Source organism: Cyrtonyx montezumae, unplaced genomic scaffold, assembly GCF_038088225.1.
Source record: "Cyrtonyx montezumae isolate F1298 unplaced genomic scaffold, pur_monq_1.0 scaffold_6, whole genome shotgun sequence".
NCBI lineage: Eukaryota > Metazoa > Chordata > Aves > Galliformes > Odontophoridae > Cyrtonyx > Cyrtonyx montezumae.
Window position 1 is genome coordinate 11187474 of NW_027072067.1, and position 22106 is coordinate 11209579.

The 22106-nt window shown below is 45.0% G+C and overlaps 1 protein-coding gene across 4 annotated transcripts; it reads left to right on the forward strand.

The window, feature by feature from the left end:
- The first annotated feature begins 3 nt into the window (after positions 1-3).
- Positions 4-21966, forward strand: QRICH1 (glutamine rich 1). Of its 4 annotated transcripts, none has more exons than XM_065749418.1 (11): positions 4-91; positions 805-865; positions 4347-4676; positions 12049-13068; positions 15765-15942; positions 16563-16717; positions 17510-17624; positions 18903-19011; positions 19318-19469; positions 20147-20237; positions 21036-21966. In XM_065749418.1, exons 3-11 carry the CDS (start codon positions 4368-4370, stop codon positions 21226-21228), a joined length of 2322 nt encoding a protein of 773 aa, XP_065605490.1. In that variant the 5' UTR covers positions 4-91; positions 805-865; positions 4347-4367; the 3' UTR covers positions 21229-21966. The 4 variants fall into 4 exon arrangements, with proteins under 4 accessions (XP_065605490.1, XP_065605493.1, XP_065605492.1 ...); XM_065749420.1 differs by lacking the exon at positions 4-91 and adding an exon at positions 450-651; XM_065749421.1 differs by lacking the exon at positions 805-865 and having other exon boundaries at positions 11-91.
- The last annotated feature ends 140 nt before the right edge of the window (positions 21967-22106 follow it).

The window sequence follows — 22106 nt, forward strand, 5'->3', positions numbered from 1 at the left end:
GAATGTAAGATGGCGCCCAGGGAGCTGTGAGGGGAAAAGACTCGGGGCCGAGGCGGCGGCGGCGCGAGTCGGCGGCGGCAGCGGGGCCGGGGTGAGGCGGAGCCGGGCCGCGGCGCAGCGCAGCGGGGTCGCTGGGCCGGGGAGTGCGGGGGGACAGCGCGAGACGGGGGGACGGCGGGGCCGGGCGGGGCCTACCGTCGTGCGCAGGGGGGGGGAGGTGGCGGCGGCGGCGGTGGTTCCGGGGGCGGCGCGGGCCCGGCGGGGAGGGGGAAGGGAGGGGCGGCCCCGCCCGGCGGGAGCGCGCGCGGCCCCACTGTGCCCGCGCGGGGCGCGCCCCCTCTGCCCCCCCCCCCCCCCCCTCCCTCTCTCCGCCTCGCTCGGGCGGCGGTAGCGCGCACCGGAAGGCTGCGGCCTCCGCTTTCTTACCGAGCCCAAACATGGCTCCTGCGGCGAGGCGGCGGCGGGGGCCGCCCGGGGCCCGCGGGGAACAAAGGAGGGCCCCGGCGCCCCGCTGCGGGTGGAGGGAAGTCGGGCCGCCGGCGGGGCCGGGCGCGGTGACGGGGCGGTTTATGCCGGGGGATCTCTGGGCTCGGTCACCGCTGCTGCTGCCTTGTTCTCAGCTCTGCCTTCCCCAGCCCGGTGCCGTGACAGGTGCGGAGGGAGGGGTCCCATTGCAGCCTTCCCCGGAACCCAGCGATCTGTTCCCAATAACATTAAGTGGCAAAGCCTATTGAACGTAAAATGGTTTTAATAAAGTAAAAGGAACCGGGGATGGAAAGGGCTTCTTTGTTCTGTCTTCTCCAGAACGTTACAAGTCTAAGAGCTCAGGACAAGAGCAGCAGAAATACATGCACCATGGTGACTGGTGAGTCCGGATCGTCCACATGCTGCGAGTCGTGTGTGTGTTCTCAGTAACCTCGGGCTGAGTTTATGAACTAACTGTGTGTGCTTGTGAACTTTAGAGGGTTTTGTGCCCTTATTTCCTGGAAGATGGGGTTGTGCTGAGCAGGGAGGGGTTACATCCACATAGCGAAGGAAGCCTTCTGCCTGGGTGCTCTTTTGGCTTACAGATGTGCTGCCAAAGCCTAGTAAGAGTTCACTGTTTCTAACGTGTGTCTGGTCGTTGAAGAGGACGTATCCTGGTAAAAGTGGGAGCTGTAGCAGTGAGCTGTATACTGCAGAACCTCAGCCTGTTGAATGCTCTTAAAGGTTTTTTTCTGTTCAGAAACGTGGGTGAATTAAGTTGTAACAACTATGGTTTCTGTGGTTGCAGCATTACTTTCCTGAATCTTCACCTAGCCCTGGTACCTGTGCTGCTGCGTGTGGCTGTGGAGTGCAGCCTGAACCATTCAGTGCTCTTTGTTAAATTATATCCCTGAGCAGCCTTCAGATAGATGAGAATGACTCTAAGAGAACCCAGGCTGCTCCGTTACCTGTGGTGCCTTCAGCTTCTTTTTGTTTGCTGGAGTTGAAAGGCAGGTGCTGTGGCTGATGGTGGGCAGGAGCAGTGCTTTCAGTACCATGTGGTGCAGTGTGATTCTGCTCTGTGCTTGGGATTTTATGTGCTGCAATTGTTTGCAGGAGCATTTTGGTGCTTTAATTGTTAGTGACTCTTGGTGTAGTAACTTTATGCCAGTAACAAGAAAGATTTTTCTGTGCTAAGTGAGAGCTTCCTTCTGACTGCTTGTGGCAGGTTCACAAGATGAGAATGATAGGCTAACTGTGGTGCGGATTAGGATGGAGCAGCTGAACAGGGTCAAGGATTTGTACGTGTGGAATTCATGCAATTTGTTCTGCTTTCTGGTGGTCAGAAGGGGTAGGTGATAGACCTCCTGAAAATCTTGGGGCCTGTTGCTTCTGTATCTGGGTTTCTGGTGGCTTCTGCTGTCTGCTGTGGAGGAGCATGATGTAGCTCTTGGGAGAAGGGTTGGAGTTCCAAAAGCACCATAGGAGCCTTGATGGGATGTAGTTCCATGACATAACGTTAGCTGTTTGTGGTAATAGATAACTGCTGACCTCCCCTGAAAAGATTACCAGAAAGTTAATAACCTCCCAAGACATGATTGATTTGCTGTGCCCTTTCAGCATGATAAGTACCAATGCAGCGGAAGGGAAGAAGGCAGGACTTTGCTGGGGGGGGGAGCCCCCCAGCTCTGCAGCAGCTGGCTGTCACATCAGTATCACTAAACTCAAAGAGCAGCTGTAGTGTTCACTCCTGGGCTCCTGGCATGGCATCCTTGAGGTTTCTTCCTCAGAAGTCTCCCCTCTGCAGGCTGTGTTTGCTAATGCACCTCCAGGTGGCTGTGTGCAGTGATTGTGCTCTTCTAACAGCTTCACCGTGGTACTTAAGTAGAAAATGTACAAAATCTAAGCAGAAAATAGAGACAAGTTAATAACTCAAAATGTGTTTACCTGCTTGAGAATGTGTACAAGCGCTTCTTAGAATGAGATAAAAGATGAATATGTGTGCTGGGTGTAGGTCCTAAGACCCTGAAGATGCATTAGTAACTTTAGTCTCCTGCTGGTGTCACCTTGGATATGCAGTCATTGGTCACCTGGAGAAAGGTTGATGAAGAAGGTGCAGAGCATCAGCTGAGCCTCTTCAGTGGGAAAAGCTAAGCACTGAGCTTAGATGTGCTTAGCTTTTCCTTGATGTTTCCTGGAGGAAACCTTGCTGAGTCAGCAGCTGAGTAGTTCTATCAGCTCTGTCACACAGGCTTGAGAACTTGTCAGAGCAGAACCACTGGAAGGCAGGGGGAACTGTCTCTGTCCAGCTCTGGGCTCTATGGGAGCTTCTGTATGGTAACTTCTACTGAACAGTTGGATTTTGCGAGTGGACACTGTTATCTTTCTATCACTAATGACTGATAAGTGTTCTAAGTACATTTTTGGTAATGATTTCAGAACATGACAGTTGGTGTTTATTACTTCCAGAAGCTGTATATTCAGCACGAGTTGCCTTGTTCCCTTACCTTTGATATTCATTCTTGCACAGTCCAGCACGCTAGCCATGAACCTCCTCCATGTAAACAGAAACTGTGTTTCTCCTGCTGTCACGTCATGGTGAAGAGTGGTTAGAGATTACCATAGCACTTACTGGTATTGGTGGGAGCTGGGGTTGGACTTGGCAGTGTGGTTACACCACTGACAGCCTTGAGCTCGCTCCCATCTTCACACGGTCGTTGCAGTCTTCTGTTCAATCAAAAATTTCTGTTCTGGTTCCGCGTGGTTAAATCACCGTGAAATGATGTGGAGGGTTCTGCTTTTCGTACTTCTGTTAATGACTGCAATCAATATATGCATATAGTGATGCTGTCCCTTTTTCTACTTCTTTGCTGGTAATACCAGATCTACTCTTCTAGTCTGAATGCTGTGCTGTTTCACGTCTTTTCGCAGCCATCTCAGTAGCCAGTGGTGTTAGACCTCAAATAATAGTTACCCTTTATTGGGACTAATGAGTGCCATAGAAACAAGCAGTATGCTCGCTGCAGAAACTATCTGTGGGTTTAAACAAGTTAAGTCAATAAGAGACGCTGCCAATGTGTACCCTAGAGCTTTCTAATGTTCTCAGGTGTATTCATATTTCTTTTTTCCCTTGCTCTCACGTTCCCAAATCATCTGACTGCTTCTGTCACTCTTCTGTCTTTACACGTTTCATGTTAACCTCTTTCTGAATGAAAAAAGCATCAGGAACCAGTGCTGCTGTTGGCTGCTTGATTTCCAGAGCTCTGCTTCTCTGTATGTGTAGTTCTGTTTGAGGAATCTCTTGATTCCAGCACTCTCTTTTCACTTACTGTGTTCAAATCGATAGGGCTGTACTAGTCCTAATAGCAGAGGGATGAATGCTGCATCTGCTCTTCAGTTCTGCTTCCCATGAGCTGCCTAGAGTAGAGCTGCATGGCCTGACAGAACACGCTGCTTGGTTCTCCCACCTCTGTGGCTGTGAAGCAGGGCCACGAGTATTGATTCCTGAGCTTCTCTTGCTAGTGTTGCATGCTGCAAATGAATGAGATCTGTGATTTGATTTATAGTGGGATGAGATTCGCCTGGTCTGGGTGAAGTACAATTCTAGAAGGTGTTACAAGGCAGCGAGCTCTTTGAAATAGGTGCCACAGGTGTACCTGCTATCACTCAGACTTCCCTGAACAGCTGAGGGTTAATTGGAGAGGAGTGTAGCACTGCAAGGTGGCTCATAAAGCTAAAGCATCTGTCTCAGGGCATCTGGCCCTGCATGTTTGCTAGATTTCATCTGGTGCTCAGAGTGAAAAATTAATTACTGGAGTTGGGAATATCCTTGTACCGGAGGAGCACTGTAGTTAAGAGTTTTCACTTTCTCTTTCCTCAAGGAACCCTCAGGACCTTACAATATGAATAATTCTCTGGAGAACACCATTTCTTTTGAAGAATACATCCGCGTGAAGGCACGAACGATCCCCCAGCACAGGATGAAGGAGTTCCTGGACTCCCTGGCTTCCAAGGGGCCGGAGGCTCTGCAGGAGTTTCAGCAGACAGCCACCACCACGATGGTGTACCAGCAGGGCGGCAACTGCATTTACACGGACAGCACAGAGGTGGCTGGGTCTTTGCTTGAACTTGCTTGCCCTGTGACAACCAGTGTCCAGCAGCAGACTCAGCAAGAGCAGCAGATACAGGTTCAGCAACCCCAGCAGGTCCAGGTAAGCATCTTATATCATCTTTAAGGGAATATATGACTTGTTAACCCACAGAACAGTGTTCAGAGCCAGCTAGTGGCTAACCTGAAACCAGAGGCAAACACTTAAGAAGCTGGACCAGTCGACTTCATATAGAACAGTGTTTCCCTCTTGTTTAAGGAATTTGGTAGTAAATTTGTCTTACTGTGCCTCCATTGAGCCCTGCTGTAGGAGGAGTAACATACATAGCAATGTAGTGGTGTAACCTATTTGAGAAATGGTTGACAGTTTTGGCATGTACACAGCTCCCTGAAGCCTTGCACTCTGTGAAGCAGCTATAAATACCCTTCCTTCTCTGTTGGTCTTGCTTTTCCTTGTTGTTTAGAGTGGCAGTGGGATCTGTCACTTTTTTATAATTTATGGTAGTTTTTAATGGAATCAGTACTCTTCAAATAATTTTACTTAAATGTACCAGAAGTTGTAGTTGTTGAACTGGCTTATAAAGCTGGAGGAAAACGTGCTGAAGTTGACATAAGTTGTGAACTATGGAAGATGCTTTTCATGAAAGATACTTTGAAAGGTGCGTATGTACCAAGGAAGTTGGCTCCTCTGCACAGAGGTAGGAGTCTTCTGCAGCTCTTAACAGATACTAGAATAATTTGTATCAAGTATTAAGTAAGAAAAATCCAGCATCATGAAAAAATATAGAACTTTGAGGACCAGTTGCTTTGGTTCTCAAGCACTTCTTAGAGTTCATTGGTGTCAGGTTCTCTTAAGGTATGTCTCCAAAGAGATGAACTCTAGGCATGACTGTCATTTTGATGCACTTCAGATGGGAAACTTTCTGACTTGTGTAGCCTGCATCTAAGGTTGTTAGCTTTCTTCTTTTACAACAAAGGAGGGCATGATTGCTGTGGTGCAAACTTGAGCTAACAGCTCACTTGTATGCTCTTATCCTGCAGTAAATACCAACTTTCCTCTTTCATTGGGTAACTTGTTTCCAATTACTCTCTCTGTTGAGTAACTGTATGCTCAGCTAGGACTTCCGTAGCCTGTTGCCCTACAGTAACCTGTGACACAAGGCTTTTGAAGAATAAAAGCCTCTAGTTTCACAGATACTTACCTTAGATCTCTGCGTGAGTCTATTAGAAGTGGTTGGGGTGGCTTTGGTTCTGTCAGCTAGCATGTTTCTGGGGAGAAATTTCATTTTTTCAGTTCACCAGAAGAACTATTAGAAGGATTAAGGCTTTTTCAGTGTCTTAGCCTTGAAGATGTTAAAGGCCCCACGCCAATCTTAAAACCGATAAGGAATTCATATGTGTATGCATGTGCTTCTTACTGCTGCCTCCTTTTGGAACTCCTCAGAGTTCAGGCTTGACCCTTGCAAGCCTCCTAGTAACAGAGAGGGAGGGAGGTCAAATATCATACACTCTAGAGAAAAATAAGCTCCTGACCTTCTTGAAAATAACCATAGAGTTGCTGCCAAAGTTATGTTCCTATTTTTTAAAGTAAATGGCCTGCATCTTATGGAGAGTGGAAAAATCTAATGGAAAAATCTATCAAAAGTCAAACTCTCAAAAACCTGTCCTAAAAGAATGTTGTGTACCTTTCTCCTTTGTTTTTGATGTGGCTGTGCTTTAGAATACCTGCTTTCACATCTGCCAGTACAGGCAGTAGTGTTTGTATTGCCTCCTGTGTGGCTGTCTTCAGCCTGTTACCACCTCCCAGCACAGTCTGGTGGCACATCTTGTACCTGATGTGGCTGTGCTTTTTGTGTTTCAGCAGTACCACTGGATTTGTCTGTACTGGAGCAACTGGCTCAGAATTATCATTGCATTAGCCTGATTTTTTTTTTTCTCAGAAATTGGTTGGAGGAATGTCTTTACTCATTTGTGAGAGTTCCTTAGTGTTTTTTCAAGGTTTCTTGTCAAGATGTAGTTAAGGGTTAAATGATGCTGTAGCATTCACACATTTCATGGCTGTCTCAGTGGCAGCACTGGCAAAGCCTGGTAGCTTTGTGTGAGCAAAACCCCAAGTTGTGTTAGGGCTTTGGGGGTGACAGTGGGCCACCAGAGCAGTGTGCCTGATTCTGCTGGATCGTTTGCTGTTGTTTTGAGAATTTTTGTTTGAAATTCTCTGAAATCTTACTCAAGTCATCCCAGTTTTTGATGTGATAATCCTTTTAATTCTCACTAATCCAATTGCCAATCAGTGAAGACCCTCTGAGTGAACATGTTTCTACCTGGCAGTGCGACGGTGGTGCTGAAGGTGACTAATAATATCACAGGTCAGATGACCTCATGGCTGCAAGTGCTGATGACAGCCCTGTGATCATAAAGATAGACAGTGCTCAGGTTTCATCCTCTCTCTTCACTGCTGAAGACAAACAAAGGCAGTGCGTGACTGCCGCTGCTTTTATTTGTCCTGGCAAAATACGCTTCCTGTTTTGAAGGAAAAGTTGCCACCTTAGGGTTTTCCTGATTAAAAGATTCAGCAAACTGTTGCTTAATGTTTTTTTTTTTTCAAAGTAGATGCAACTGTTCAGTTAGGTTATGTACTGACTGGGGCTGTGGTGCAAGTGTCTTGGAGCTCCTTCCATGCTCAGTATCACAGTGATGTCGTTACATCTTAATAGTCAGTTAACATGTTGAGTTGTCAGAACCCTATGCAGCGCCAGGGGCTAGGTGGGAAAGGCTGTTTTGCTCCAATTGAGTAAGAGTTTTGTCAGCTTGGCCTCTGAGATTCTGCTAGCTGGTTTTGGCCATTGAGACCGCAGAACTGCTGACAGCAACCAGGGGAGGTGTTAACGCTGACTTAGAGAATACGGCATTTGTGCAGAAGTGAACCCCTTCCTCCTTTCGCTTCTCATGTTTACCTGCAAGATGTAGATGGAAGGATATCAGCAAAGAGTCAACGTCTCTGCAGGGTGAATTCAGTGAAAGTTTGTCCTTTCTAACCTTTCTTAGGGTGGTCTGATGGCAAGGTTGTAGGAGCTTCTTGAGCTGGGCTGGGGGTGAGGTGAAGATGAACTGAATTATATAAGGAATGGTTAAATGACTGTGCAAATCATGTGGGCTCGTGCTGTTCTGATTCTTCAGTTCCTTATACGTTGATTTTGAACTGCTTTAGCCTTCTCCTGATCTGTTCTATGACTTCGGACCACTACAAGCATTGTAACATGAAGTGGGAAAAGGTGCTCTTAAGGTTCTCTTCTGAGCTACTGATCCTTGGCTCTTCAGAGAATATACCTTTAGTTCACTTCTGGTGGAAGTGGCTGTCCCCTGCCCCTGTCTTGGTCCTGGGTTCAGTCTGCATTTCTAACAGGAGGTAGGGGTCCTGTTTGCTTGTCTTGGAAAAATATTCTAATATTAGTGTAGCAGCTAGTATTGACTAGCATTTGCTAGGGCCCACTGTGCTGCTTCAAAGAATGGTTGTAATAGAGAACGATGTTTTAAAGGTAGCTCCTTCTTGTGTATGGAAATAGGCTCTTCTTCAGGAGGGGGAAGCTGGTTTTTTTTTTTTTTGCTTCATGTGTTCTGACTGTCTTAGGTCTAAATCCTGCCCCAGAGTGCAGCTTGACAACATAATCTTGATGTGGTAACTGTTGAAACATGCAAAATACCTTTTGTGGTCTATGGCATTGTCTCACTGATGTTGATGAATGAGTAGAGGAAAAAACCTGTAGTGACTGTCTGGTAGTTGTTCTGAAAAGTTAACTTATATGCTCCCTGTAGACCTTGTTTACTTTGATAGATAGCAGAGGACTTCCTGCAAGGCAGTTGAATAACAAGTCCACCATTTCCTGCTACTTCAGTGATCGGTCTCTTCACCTATTTTGTGCTTGTCTGTATGCTCTAGGTACCTTCTGACCTAATCTTAGAAGGAGCCCTTTATTACAGTGTTGGTTCTAAGGGCTGGAGTCACTGATTTTGGGAGAAGTGCATTTTAAGCCTTAAATATGGCTAAGAATAGTTAGGAAACCACAGTTCTGTGTGTTAGCTTTTATTGACCGAGTGGTTTATTTCCATTGGTTTGCTCAGGTGTGGAAGTTCGAGGTGTGCCCATATTGCTTCTGCAGGGTTTTTGGTGCATGCTTCCTGCAGCGAGTTTGCCACTTGTACTCTCTTACCTTTCCTGGGTTTTAAGCCTAACTTTTGGAATTGCCTTCAGATGAAACTAAGGCATAAGCTGTAGTCTTGTTTTGGCTCAGTGTTTCTGAGCGGCTGCTAGTTTTCTCTTTGCATGTGCTCAGTTCTAGACAAAACGTCTTGCTTTTTTTTCCCTTGAAATGGCACAGGATTCTCCCATTAAGGGAATTAATTTTGGTTCTACCCTGCTGTTACAAGACAGGACAGGCATCTGATGCTTTTGATTCTCTAGTCTGCAAGTATTTGGTCCAACTTCTAGACATTTTATGGTAGAAGTGCATTTTTCTTTGATTACAGCCTGCTGGGGTGTGATTATTTTCACGCTGTTGCATCCAAGCTTCTGACAAGAAGCAATCTTCCAGTACTGGTGACTTGGTGTATTATTCTCTTGCACCAATGTAATCCAGGCCGTTCCCAGCAGAACGTTCTTCCTCTTTGTTTTCTGCCTTTCAGCAGCACCTTGCTGCTGAAGGTTGTCGTCTCTGTTGGTCTTTGCCAGCAAATTTAAAACATTCCATTCTGTACCAAAGCTTTTCAAGTTAACTACTGATGCGGTTTAATTCTTTGTCCTTTTGTCTCAACCAGGTTAAGTCTTTAAATCTCAAGTGTAGGCTTGTAGCACTCCTGGGTGCAAGATACTTGAAAATAGAGAGGGAGTTGCTGCAAAACGTGGTTGATAAAAATAGATATGTAATTCACAAAGGATGTGGAATGTGTAGTAGGTAGAGCTTCAGTATTCTTTTAAATAGGAGCAACCTCTACTCGGAAATGTGATGTCAGCAGTTTGCAGTATGGAGAACTTGCAGTGGTTCTGGAGTCTGACTTTTACAACATTTGGGTCTGGGCTCATTCTCTGGATGATTTTGAAAATAAAAGCAACTTTGTGAACTCTAGAACAGTAGCAAGGCATTGCAATTGTGCAGGTTAGGATCTAGCTCTTGCAGAGTATCATGTCACTGCAGGTCACAATTACTCACCTGCTGAAAGTGATGGAAGCTGCCCATGGCTTTCAGAGATGCTAGCTTCGGCTGTAAAAGCAGAGAGAAGGTGGTACTGGTTGTTCCTAGGCTGTGCTTCTTGCTTAAAGCCACTTCACGACCCATCCAACTGCACTTAACACTATGAAATTGTCTCCTTGCAGGAGCAGGCTTTCAGACTTTCTTTCTGCTAGTGATAGTAATACTGATTGTGTGCATACAAAGATAAGAGGGTAACAAACTCTAATGTAAAATCGTGGGGTCCTTCTGAGGTGTTCTCAGTCAACATGTGTGTATTCTGTGATATTCTTACAATGCACTGCAGAAGTGCAGATGACTCAGTTACTTCTTTCTGTGATATGATTCTGAATTCCAGAAGACAAAGCAAGTGTTTCCTATATGAAACTGAAGATCTACTGTGTGATAATGCATTTTAGATTGACCATCTTGTGCCTTTGGATTGCAGGTAGTCAAGGGCTTGTATTAGTATTAAAGACTACATTAATGATGATTATTATTAGTGATTAGTGTTATTTTGGGGAATATTTGCCTTAGAGGTAGTATAATTGCAATTGACTTTAAACTGAAGTCAGGGCAGGGACTTGTGCTTGGGCCCCCTTACTGGGCTCTGCTCCTAGTGTGAGGCAGTGTGTTCTGAGTACCGGATGGAACTGAAGAGCTGTCCCATAGGTGACTTCATCTTTTTCAATTAACTCCTGAGCAGATCACTTGCTGATGCAGCTCTTTAAGCTGCCATGCTGGTACAAGGTCGTATGTGTCTTGTTACCTTGCAGGAAATTATGTAAAGTCCACATCGTTTGGGTTGCAGTATACTGCATACAGCTGTCAGCAGGAGCCTCTAAAATTCACTGTTCTTTCCAGGAACAGAATGAGTTGTTAACAGGAGATGACTTACACAATTGGTTTGCAAGTGGTGCATTTTGCTACCCCACTTATTTCTTAGCAATTCTTACCTGGCTGCAAATGACTTCTTAACAACTTTTTTTTTTTTTAAAGACTTTTTTAGGTGACTGTGGGAAGTGGGGTTGAGACTTTGTATAACTGTGCAGCATAAACCTGAGTGTAGATCTGTTCAAATGTTATATTTACTGTCAGGCTTTAGTAAGTGAGATGGAAAAGGGTGAGGGAATGGGGGCATGGAGACAGTTTTATGACTGAATAAATCAGTGTTGGGTTCAAACATTGTGTGGCCCTTGTAGGTGCCACTAAAAAAGCTCGTTTTTTCAAAGGAAAAGTTGAATGATTCACTTCCCCCCTTTAAGATAAAGCTCTCCTCTGGAGAGGGCAGACCTCTCTTAGTATCCTGAGAGTGGAGACATCAGCTGAGTTGGCACAGGGATATTTATTTATTCCCCTTGGGATTCAAACAGTTTGTTTTATTCAAGTGCTAACAGTACTTGTCATAACGTAGTATTCAGTATTAAATTGAATGCATGAGACAGAAAATACAGCTGGATGACTTGGGCAATAAATGGAATGAAATGGAATAAGTAAATAATGAAAAATTAACTGGTTTTAATTGTTCTTGTCAAATAAATACTTCTAACATTTAAAAGAGCAAATACTGTATTGGTATCCTTACGCTCATGACATAGGTGTAGGTTAAAATTTCAGTTTCCTCTGTTAACACCTGGTTATATAGTGCTACATTTAACAGTTGGTTTCAATGTAGTAATTCTCTGCTTTGTGTGGAGGGAGCCAAGTGCTGGTTTCAACTTACGGTCATTTCTTGCTGCCTGGTGCAGGCTCCCACAGCCATCTAGGGGCTGGGGTTGAGAGCAGTAAAATTGGTCTTTAGGGCATAGTAAGAATGAGGCAAAAACTTGTGCATCTTGTGGCAAGATACACAAATCACAATTCTGATGTTGAGTTGGACCTAAAATCTTGCTATAGCAAGGCCTGTGCTGAAATAACACTTTGCAATGGAAATAGCTCTGAAGATTTTCAGCAATCTGTTGGCTTGAGTCAGCAACACTTTGAGGATGGAGATGCAGCTCCCGTGTTGCTCTGCTCGTGCAGTACCATGTAAACGCAGCCTGCCCTGCTTCTGTCAGCTGGGCGCTTCTGGAGTAGCTCACCTGGTTTAATTTTCCTGAAATCTTTAGTAGTAGTTTATAATTCTGTATGTTAAAGGAGCGTAAAAGAGCTGGAGCATAGCTAGAGCTCCAGTGCTGAGCCATCTCTGTGAGTGGCCCTGTGCTGGTTGCAGCTGCTCGCCGATCGCTAACTGCCCAATTGGTGTCGTTGCAGGTTCAGGTCCAGGTCCAGCAGTCACCGCAGCAGGTCTCCGCCCAGCAGCTCTCTCCACAGCTCACTGTCCATCAAGCTTCAGAGCAGCCAATACAGGTCCAGGTGCAGATCCAAGGCCAGGGGCAGCAGCAGGCATCCCAGACAATACAGAGTCAGTGTCTTCAGAGCCCCAGCCCATCTCAGCTGCAGGCAGCTCAAATACAAGTGCAGCATGTGCAGACTGCCCAGCAGATCCAGGCTGCTGAGATACAGGAGGAACACATACAACACCAGCAGATCCAGGCGCAGCTTGTGGCGGGACAGGCCATTACTGGTGGTCAGCAGATCCAGATCCAGACAGTGGGGGCACTGTCACCTCCACCTTCTCAACAAGGCTCTCCTCGAGAGGGAGAGAGGAGGATCAGCACCGCTAGCGTCCTTCAGCCAGTGAAGAAGCGCAAAGTGGATATGCCTATTACTGTATCGTATGCTATTTCAGGGCAGCCAGTTGCCACGGTGTTGGCCATTCCTCAGGGCCAGCAACAAAGTTACGTCTCTCTAAGACCGGACTTGTTAACAGTGGATAGTGCCCACCTGTACAGTGCCACTGGGACCATTACTAGCCCCACTGGAGAGACTTGGACCATCCCTGTTTACTCTGCTCAGCCACGTGGTGACCTTCAGCAGCAAAACATAACCCACATCGCCATCCCTCAGGAGGCCTACAATGCTGTCCATGTCAGTGGCTCCCCAACGACACTGACCACAGTGAAGCTGGAAGATGACAAGGATAAGATGGTGGGAAGTACTTCAGTAGTGAAGAACTCTCACGAGGAAGTGGTGCAGACTCTTGCTAATTCACTCTTTCCAGCACAGTTTATGAATGGCAACATCCACATTCCAGTGGCAGTGCAGGCTGTGGCCGGGACGTACCAGAACACAGCACAGACAGTGCACATATGGGACCCGCAGCAGCAACAGCAGCAGCCCACACCCCAGGAGCAGGGGCAGCAGCAGCAGCAACTACAAGTCACTTGTTCAGTAAGTTTAACTTGCTTTGGTCTTGGTCCTCAGTTAACAACTTGCTAATGTTGGGAATGTGAGCAGACAGTTTGTATCAAGGAAGCAGAGATGTATCTCTTCCTGTAGTCTGGGTGTGACATGGCATTTGTCTCCTGATGTAGGACTGCCACATGTTAATGCTGGTACATAGTTATAGAGTGCAGAGCTTCCCAAAAGGAAGTTCTGTGTTCGTCTCTGTAATGGAAATGAATAAACAAGTCCATATTGCTAGCTTCCACATAGCAGGTATTCCAAGGTCTGTAGTCTTTTCCTGCACTGTTCCCAGGAAATGTGGGGACTGCAGCTGCAAAGTCAGCTGTGTGAATGCTCTAGTGGCCTAGTTGTGGTTACTTCACATTATGTAGCATTTGGAGTTCCCAGCAGACCCAGTGCCCAGGTAAAATGTCAAAATCTGACTAGTTGTCAGAGCAGGCTTCATGGATCAGGTGTACCCATCTGTAACACTGACCTGCTTCCAATAAACCCCTGGTGTGCCGGAATGTGCAATGACCACTGGCTAGGAACTATCTCTTTGTCATGCTTGAGAAACATAATAGCCAGATTTTCTGATCTTCTTTGTTAAAAGGTTTTTAATTGGGTTTTAGAACAATTAATGACCTGACTTATGTGTGTGGATGAATGTAGTTTATCTTTTTTAAATCAGAAGGTGTAGAGATCAGTCTGTGTCAGAGCCTGTTCTGGCTGAATGGAATGAGCACAAAAATACCCACATCTGCTAGTACGAATGTTGTTATAAATTCCTTCCAGTTTATAAATAACACTTCTGGCTTTATAAAGATGCATGTGCCCTCTGCGTCATCAGTAAGCGCTGGGGCAGGGAGGACTGCTTGTTGGTTGTCGTGTCTCTGTTTTGGAATTGGGACATAACCTTGGTGGACTGCAGAACATGTTTTCAATGAAGAGGGTTCCTTGCATCTCTAGATGAAGTGTCAGTTGCTGGGTGTGCTGTTCTATAAAGCTGTACTTTAAGCTACAGCTTGTAGGTCATGTAATACATCCCTTGTTTTCTTTTGCTGTTGTTTGTTTTGTTGATTTCCAAGAGCCTTCAGTATCTGATTATTTTTTTCCCCATGTATTGAAGATAGCTTTATTCCTCTTAATTACACAAAATAAGTTGACTGAACTTCTTGCCTTTCTGCTGAACAGGTTTTGGTGGATTATTTCAAGTTTTTTTTGAGAGCGGGAAGTACATTCATAGAATAGTTTCCAAAGTGTCAACTCTGTAATTTCTCTAATGGTTTCTCCTAAAGCTTCTACCAGTGCTGTGTGTATTCCTGTATGTAGTGATCCACAATTCATGGATATCAAGACAGCACTCTGATTAAAAGTGTGCAGAGTCTTGGGTACTGTGTAACCCCCTAAACATGGAGGCAATCCTGGGAGTTCTGTGCTTTTCCTGTAGGAAGGATGATGAAGTTACTGTAGGTGAGCATCTCGCTTTTGAGTGTCTGTTTCACAGCTGTGAGACTATGTAACACTCCTGTGGTGTTAGCTTAGCTGCTGCGAGCTGGGGCAAGCCACTGCTATTTTGTTCTGTTTTGGAAAATATCCAAGAGGTCAGTTAAACAGTAACTCTCAGTCGGGTGACTGCAGCCTGTGTGTTCCCTTGGCACCAGATGAGACAGCTGTAAGGTCAGGGCAGAGGATCCCCCACCTAACTGGGGCTGGCAGAAGTGGCTGCCTCTGAGCAGCTCTCTTGTTCAGAGGGTGATGGGGTGGTGCTCTGGAGGGGAGTGGGAGCAAAGTTCTGTTTCCTATAGAGATGATGGAGTGTCAGTTCTCACCCTTGGGCTCCTGTCCTCTTTATCACAGAGGCTTGATTGACAGCTTCAACTTTGTTTCTGTCTGCTTTGATAAAAGCTGAGGCTTCTCAGTGGTAGTCTCCCTCTGCAGCTCTGGTGATGGGGCTCGTCTGCAAACAGCAGTTGAGAGCTGATGCAAAAACAAGGCAGCGACAGAAGCACAACAAATCAGAGATACGGAGCCTGAAAGTTCCAGTCTGGGGCTCTTACAGGGATTGCCTTTCTTGTTGTGGTGTTGTAGTGTCTTTTTGTTGGGGGTGTTTTGATTATAGTTAGGTTAAGTTACAGGTATTACTGATGTCTGCAGCATTTTCATCACAGACCCTTAACAGTGCCAGGGCAGTTGAACCACTCTTGCTGTAGTGAGGTGGTGGTCTTTTGTGTCAGCTCAGCTTGGTAAGTTGACTAAAGCCAAGAAAAACACATCTGAGCAAAATCAGTAGTTCTTTTTGCTGTTGGGGAAGAGACCAGTAGTCAGTTTTTGAGAAGATTTTAGCTCTGTGAAGTTCCTTGTCTGTCAACTAGCTTCTCCGTTGATGCTGCGACAAGAACTGCTGATTGGTGTTGGGTCTTCTGTGGGACTTCTGAATGCATCAATCAGCAAGCAGTGTGGATTTGCTGAAGGGATTTTAGATATATCCACTGGGGGGGGGAAACCTCAACAACTTGGTGAGACAGATGTTCTTTCATGTGTAGCAAGTTAGACAGCAAAGATTACGTGCCTTGGATTAATCTGGAGAGGGCGTTGCAGAAGGCTTATGTCCTGGGGCTAGAGGTAGCACTGCAGTTAATTGTTTTCTATGCAACTGTTGTATTTCAAAGTATATGCAACTAAAATATTTTCTTTCATAGGCTCAAACTGTTCAGGTTGCTGAAGTAGAACCACAGCAGCAGCCGCAGACTTCACCTGAACTTCTACTTCCAAACTCTCTGAAGCCAGAAGAAGGGCTTGAAGTGTGGAAAAGCTGGGCACAGACCAAGAATGCAGAGCTGGAAAAAGAAGCCCAAAATAGGCTAGCACCTATTGGAAGTATGTGTTGTGACAAGAGCTTTCTTTTCTTTCAAGTAGAGATTAGGCAATGACTGGAATATTAACTGTTAACCATTCCTCTTGGAAAGCACCTTTTTGCCAGTGATTATTTTTAAGTTTAAACTATTATTGACTTTGCAGTACTAATTATTGCATAATCCAAGTGCCACAGGGCATGTTCCAGGGGAAGTATTATAGGTCTGTGCTGAGCTGACTTGAACAACTAGTCTAGTGGCTGTAGAAAAGGATATTATGTGACTGTAATGCGTGGCTGAACAAAATGGCTGTGTGTGCCAGCCAGCCTGGTAGAGCAGGCATGGAGCTGCTGTTTTCCTGTTGCTGCAGGGCAGTGTTTCATTGTACATGGTAAAAGAAGGCAGTCGTCGTGCAGTTGGCAGGGCACAGTCTTCCTCTTGGATTTCTGCCCGCTTATCTTTTTGGTAGATCTGACAGCTTAGAATCTTGATTTATTTTGGTTTTCTTTATTGTACTGGGAGAACGTGGTACTGCTAGGACTGCCAGATAGACAGCAGAGCTGGAGATGTGGGAAATCATTCCCGAAAGGTCAGAAATAATATGGCTTTATGGCTTAAATAATACAGCTTTGTTTTGTTTTCCAGGACGTCAGCTGCTGAGGTTCCAGGAAGATCTCATATCTTCAGCTGTGGCTGAGCTGAATTATGGGCTGTGCTTAATGACACGAGAAGCACGGAATGGTGATGGTGAACCCTATGATCCAGATGTGCTCTATTATATCTTCCTGTGTATTCAGAAGGTAGGGGGAGGACAGTTCCACGTGCAGCAGCGCTGTGCATGTTGTCAGAATATATAGGGAAGATTTTCCTTTATAGAAAGATTTGCTTCTAATGAGTGTCCCAAAAATTTAGTAAGAAAAAAGTCTTAGCTGATGAAGTATAAGAAGGAAAAAAATGCACTGACTAAATGCAATTGATAAACAGCAGTGTGTTTCTTTTTTTTTTTTTCCCTGAAGTAATATTTGAAGAATTGTTAGTATGAGTTCAGTGTCGTGGTGAGAATAAGAAATCCTTTTAGGTTTGACTTCTGGGGGGAGAGAAAAGCAGGGGGATGGTATTTGAGAAATTTGTCAAGACTTGATCTAGCTGAAGCTTTAAAAGGCAAAAATTTAGCTTTCTATGGTGTGGGAAGTCTAAACTGGTAACATTAGTGCGCTTCCTGGAAGAGCTGTGGGAACAGAACTAAACTGATAGGAGAACTGGCATCTCCTTCCTTATCTGAAAGAGTCTAGAGTTCACAGGACAGTCATATGAATTAACTTCCAGTGATCACATCTAAAACAAGAGATGAAATCCAACCAACTTTGGTTGCTAAGACATTTCTCCTTCCTGTCTTCGCATTCCCCTGATACTATCTGAGATTATTTGTTGTCAGTGCAAGGGTCCTCACTTCCCTAGGCAGTTATGTATAAGTCTTCAGTGCTGTGCTATGAGGTGTTCGAGTAACCAGGTGCGTGGGCTCTTAGGATAAAGTCTTGTTTGAGAAGAACATGGTATTACTGTACTGGGTTTGTGTTGTGAATCTTTTGCAGTATCTCTTTGAAAATGGACGGGTAGATGACATCTTCTCGGATCTCTACTATATTCGGTTCACTGAATGGCTGCATGAGGTTCTCAAGGATGTACAGCCTCGTGTTTCCCCCCTTGGTAAAAACTTTTAAGAACTTTAAAACCTTCTGGAGTTTGGAATGTTTAATTGAAAGCTACAGTAGGAGTGTAGTGTGAATAGAAGCCCTTTCAGAGTAATTAATTAAGCCTCTAAGACAGATCATACTGATCAAGTAGAAGAATGTTCCATCTATAGGCTGTAGCCCTAATTGTTGAGGTCTTTGTGCCTATTGCTTGTCACCCATTAGAAGGCAGACTGTGGAGGCTCTGTGGTTTTATGAGGTTGGCTTACTTGGAGATCCCTGATCCCAGTTGAGCTTCCTCATCTCAAGTGGTAATAAATCTTGCCTGAGCATACGTTGCTGCTGTGGGAGATGATGCAACGCTGTCATGTTGCCATATAGTCAGATGGATATGGTCTTTCATATCCAAACCCACTAAGTGTCAGTTTTTCTTTGTTTCTATAAAAAAAAAAAAGAGTAGAACCTCTGCTGCTGCAGTCAAAAGCAGCTCTTCTCCACCCTGTGTTTAGAAGATGATGGCAACGGGGTGAGGGGACAGTTTGAGACAGGTTTTGTGTACGAAAACTAAAGTGTTGTGCTTTTAGAACACAGAAATTTTTCTTATGTCTTCACTGCCTTTGGTCTGATTAGATGTCAGTGAAGAAGCTATTGCTTGTCTTCAGAAAAGCAGCTGATGTTACAGGCTAGGTGGCTAAGTATCAGTGTGAGTTTTGGAATCCTTTTGTTTTTGCTGTGGTTGTTTGATCTGTGCTTTGTCTTTCCACAAGCCCTGGAGTTTATAGAGCTGTCTGTTTTTTCTATTTATCTGTGTATTTGGAGTATAGTATTTCCTCTTCTACACAAAGGGAAAAAATCTGAGAATCAAAGGATTACTCATGTGTCCAAATACATCACTTGGCACTGTGTACTGACTGAAGCTGTGCACAGAGCCAAGAGCTGATTTGTTATACTGGCCTGCCTGCTCTCACATATTATTGGATTAGGAGCATCTGCATTGGAGTTGGGCCATTAATTAAAAGCTGTTTAAGCGTGTATTTATTTCTGGATGACTGGAATATCTAGACATATTGCAGGAGTATATTCTCTGCAATTTGAGGTTGATGTGTATATATATAATTGTTTTCCTAACTGTACCTGCTATTAAAAAAGTTATTTCTGTGGTAATTAATCTTGGCACCATTAAGGATTTCCTCCTTCCCTTAGCACAAATCTTAGCATTTTCTGGTCTGTAAGCATTGCCCGTGTTCCTGCTGTAACTGTGTCCTGGTGTGATGCTGATTTCTGATTGTTGCAGGTTATGTCCTTTCCAGTCACGTAACAGAAGAAATGCTTTGGGAGTGTAAGCAGCTGGGAGCTCACTCCCCTTCCACCTTGCTCACTACACTGATGTTTTTTAATACAAAGTAAGTACTTGTGCTTGTGAGACTTCTGCAACATAAAAACTTCACTTTGTCGGGATTGTTAAGGAAACTGCTGTGCTGGATTAAGGCACTGTCCTGAACTTTGAATGCTTGCAGACAGAGCCCTCTTGCAACCCCGTCAGGCGAAGAAGATGCGGTGCAGCGAGGAAATGAGCTAGCAGAGGGGCCTGTTGTGTGCTTTGCTGGAACAGTCTAACAGTGTTGATTTGAGCTTCAGCTGGTTCATGATAAGTGCATTGCTGCAGAAGCTGTATCCTCTGAATATCTTATGTTCTTTTTTCTGATCAGATACTTCCTATTGAAGACAGTAGACCAGCACATGAAGCTGGCCTTCTCCAAGGTATTGAGGCATACCAAGAAGAACCCTTCCAATCCCAAGGATAAAAGCACGAGTATCCGCTATCTGAAGGCTCATGGTGCACACCAGACAGGCCAGAAAGGTAGTGTCTAGAAGTTTTCTTTGGAAACAATTTACTTACTGGGCTTGAAGATGCGTGGAGATATCTGCAGGTGGTACTGTGAGAACCCTGGGCTCTGGCAGTCCTTCTTATCAGCCTAAGAGAAGGAAATGTGTGCTCCCTCTGAGAGAGTGTATAACCTTCTAATAATAAGTTTGTTCTGGAGGCAAACCTTACCTAAGGCAGTCAAGAGCTGAGGATAACTTGCCTGTTCTGCTTTTATAGGCAAGGGGGGCAACTGTTATTGGTTATGAGAAGGGGGAGAAGCTTCTCTGGAAAGACTTCTCTTCCAGAGTGTGCAGTGCACGTGAACTGTGTAGAATTCCTGCGTAAATGTAGTCTGCCTTCTTAAAAGCATGAACCTGGGGTTTGGATTGGACATTGCATTCTCAGTAGCAAGATCTGTCATTTTGGGCTCAGGTAGAAACGGAAAAATGGGCTATGGACAGGTTGTATTGTTCACTATGCCTGGAATAAAGCAAGTTCTCCATACAATGCTTTGAGTACTTGAAACCAGGCAGCGTTGCCCTGAAGCAGCCATATGTCTCTTACCAACTATTGCATAGTAACAAAATGCTTCAGAGACTCTGTGGCACTGCTCAGCTTGCTGTGCTTCTCATACAGAGTGTCTGACTGACTTCTGGGGGGTTGGCTTCTAGTTCCAGATGACATGTATGCAGAGCAGACTGAGAATCCTGAGAACCCCCTGAGGTGTCCGATAAAGCTGTATGACTTCTACCTCTTCAAATGGTGAGAGCCTCTGTTCCATGCGTATCATCGCTTGCCTGCACTGACTGTGTTGCACAGCATTTTGTAGCTGGCCTAGTTTTCAGGGTAGCATTTTACTGTTGGCACAGTTTCTACATTTGCGTAAATTTACATAGATGGGGTAGGGTATTGATCATGAGAGGGGGGGATTTTGTTACATGGTCACCTAACTTAACTTGTAATTTTTATGGTATTTAAAAAGACCAATTGTAATTTGTGAACTGGCTGCTTTTAATCTCATACTTGCTCTGAAGGTTTGTTGCATTGGCATGAGCTCGTTGTTCTGCCTGAGACTTGCAAGCAAGTGATCTGGAAGCATCTGCTGCTTGAGATCATGGTCCTGTTCAGATTGGCTTCTGAACAAAAAATGAGGACTGGTAATTGGAGGGAGCCTTGAAGGACTCACCTCTAATTATGATTCTGATATGTAAAGTATGTGTTCCTCTTAATGGATGGCTCTGCAGCTAGCCTACATGTGGAAAAAGTCCTGATTTTGCTTTGCTCTAATCTCTAAGGCCAAGTGTTTGTTATACATACCAGTGGGAAATAAAAAATACGTTCTTGTAGTTGCTGCCATGGCTTTTTAACCTTGGCATGGCTTAAACATCTGGGACCACCGTTGTCCCTAGGAGTAACTCCGTACCTACAGAACAAGTACCTTTGTGTCTCATCAGCCAGATGTTCACTGTCAGGATTTGTGAGGCCTGGGATGAGGACGGGGAGGTCTCTCCCTCCCAGAACGTTCCATTAGTCTGGTTATTTCTGATCTTCCTTATGCAGCCCCCAGAGTGTGAAAGGCCGGAATGACACGTTTTACTTGACTCCGGAGCCAGTGGTGGCCCCCAACAGCCCTATCTGGTATTCCATCCAGCCGATCAGCAGAGAGCAGATGGAGCAGATGCTCACCCGGATCCTGGTGATACGAGAGATTCAGGAAGCTATTGCCGTGGCTAATGCCAGCACCATGCACTAAGGCATCCTTCTCGGCTCAGAAGGGGTGGGGTGGGGTGATGGGGGAGGGACAAGCAAAGAATTGTACAGACTTTTACACTAAAGGAGATGCCTAAGTTTTTGGTTTTTTATTGGTGTAGCTATGAAGCCCTTTTAGGCTTCTTCTCTTTAAAAGAATCTAAAGGAAACCTACCCATTGTGTATCCTACCCAACACACCAAACTGTTGGAATCATTGGAGGCTGCATATCCCCTGCAAGCTGGGAGCTGTGGAAAGCTGCTGGTTGACTCTGATTTTTTTTATGATGTAGAAAATACGAACTACAGAATTGGCCTGGATGACTGGGGCCTCTGTCTCCTTGGAGCACGTGCAGCCTAGAGGGCACAGAATGATGGATGGACCTGCTCAGCCAGTGGAAGAGAGGCAGGCATCTTCTTTTCTTGTGCTTGGACGTTAATTTGCTGTTATCTTGGAAGGAAGAGGAGAGAGTGAACTACAATTGTCATTTATACAAAGAAAAAAAACAAACAATGATTTCTATTCAGACCTTTAAGTGACATTTTTAGATGTTAAAAGTACAAACTTTACCACATTCTTCTTTTTTGGCCTAATACTGAGGCCTTAAACCTTGAGGCTCGTGTGCCTGATGGAATTCTTGTAACATACACTTGTGTATCATATAAAGATACCACCCTGTTTCTCTTATGTATTCTTACTCTAGTTGTTTATTAAGAATGATGAGCACGTCTTTTCAACATGCCATTGAACAATGTGTCTTTATTTGGGGAAGAGTGAGCTGTGAGGGTGGGGGGGTCGTTAAACAAAGATCAGTGTGCAAACTGGTTGTTTTCATCCCTGTTTGTGCTTTCCAGCTTGAGTCTGCTGGACTTCTTTCACCCC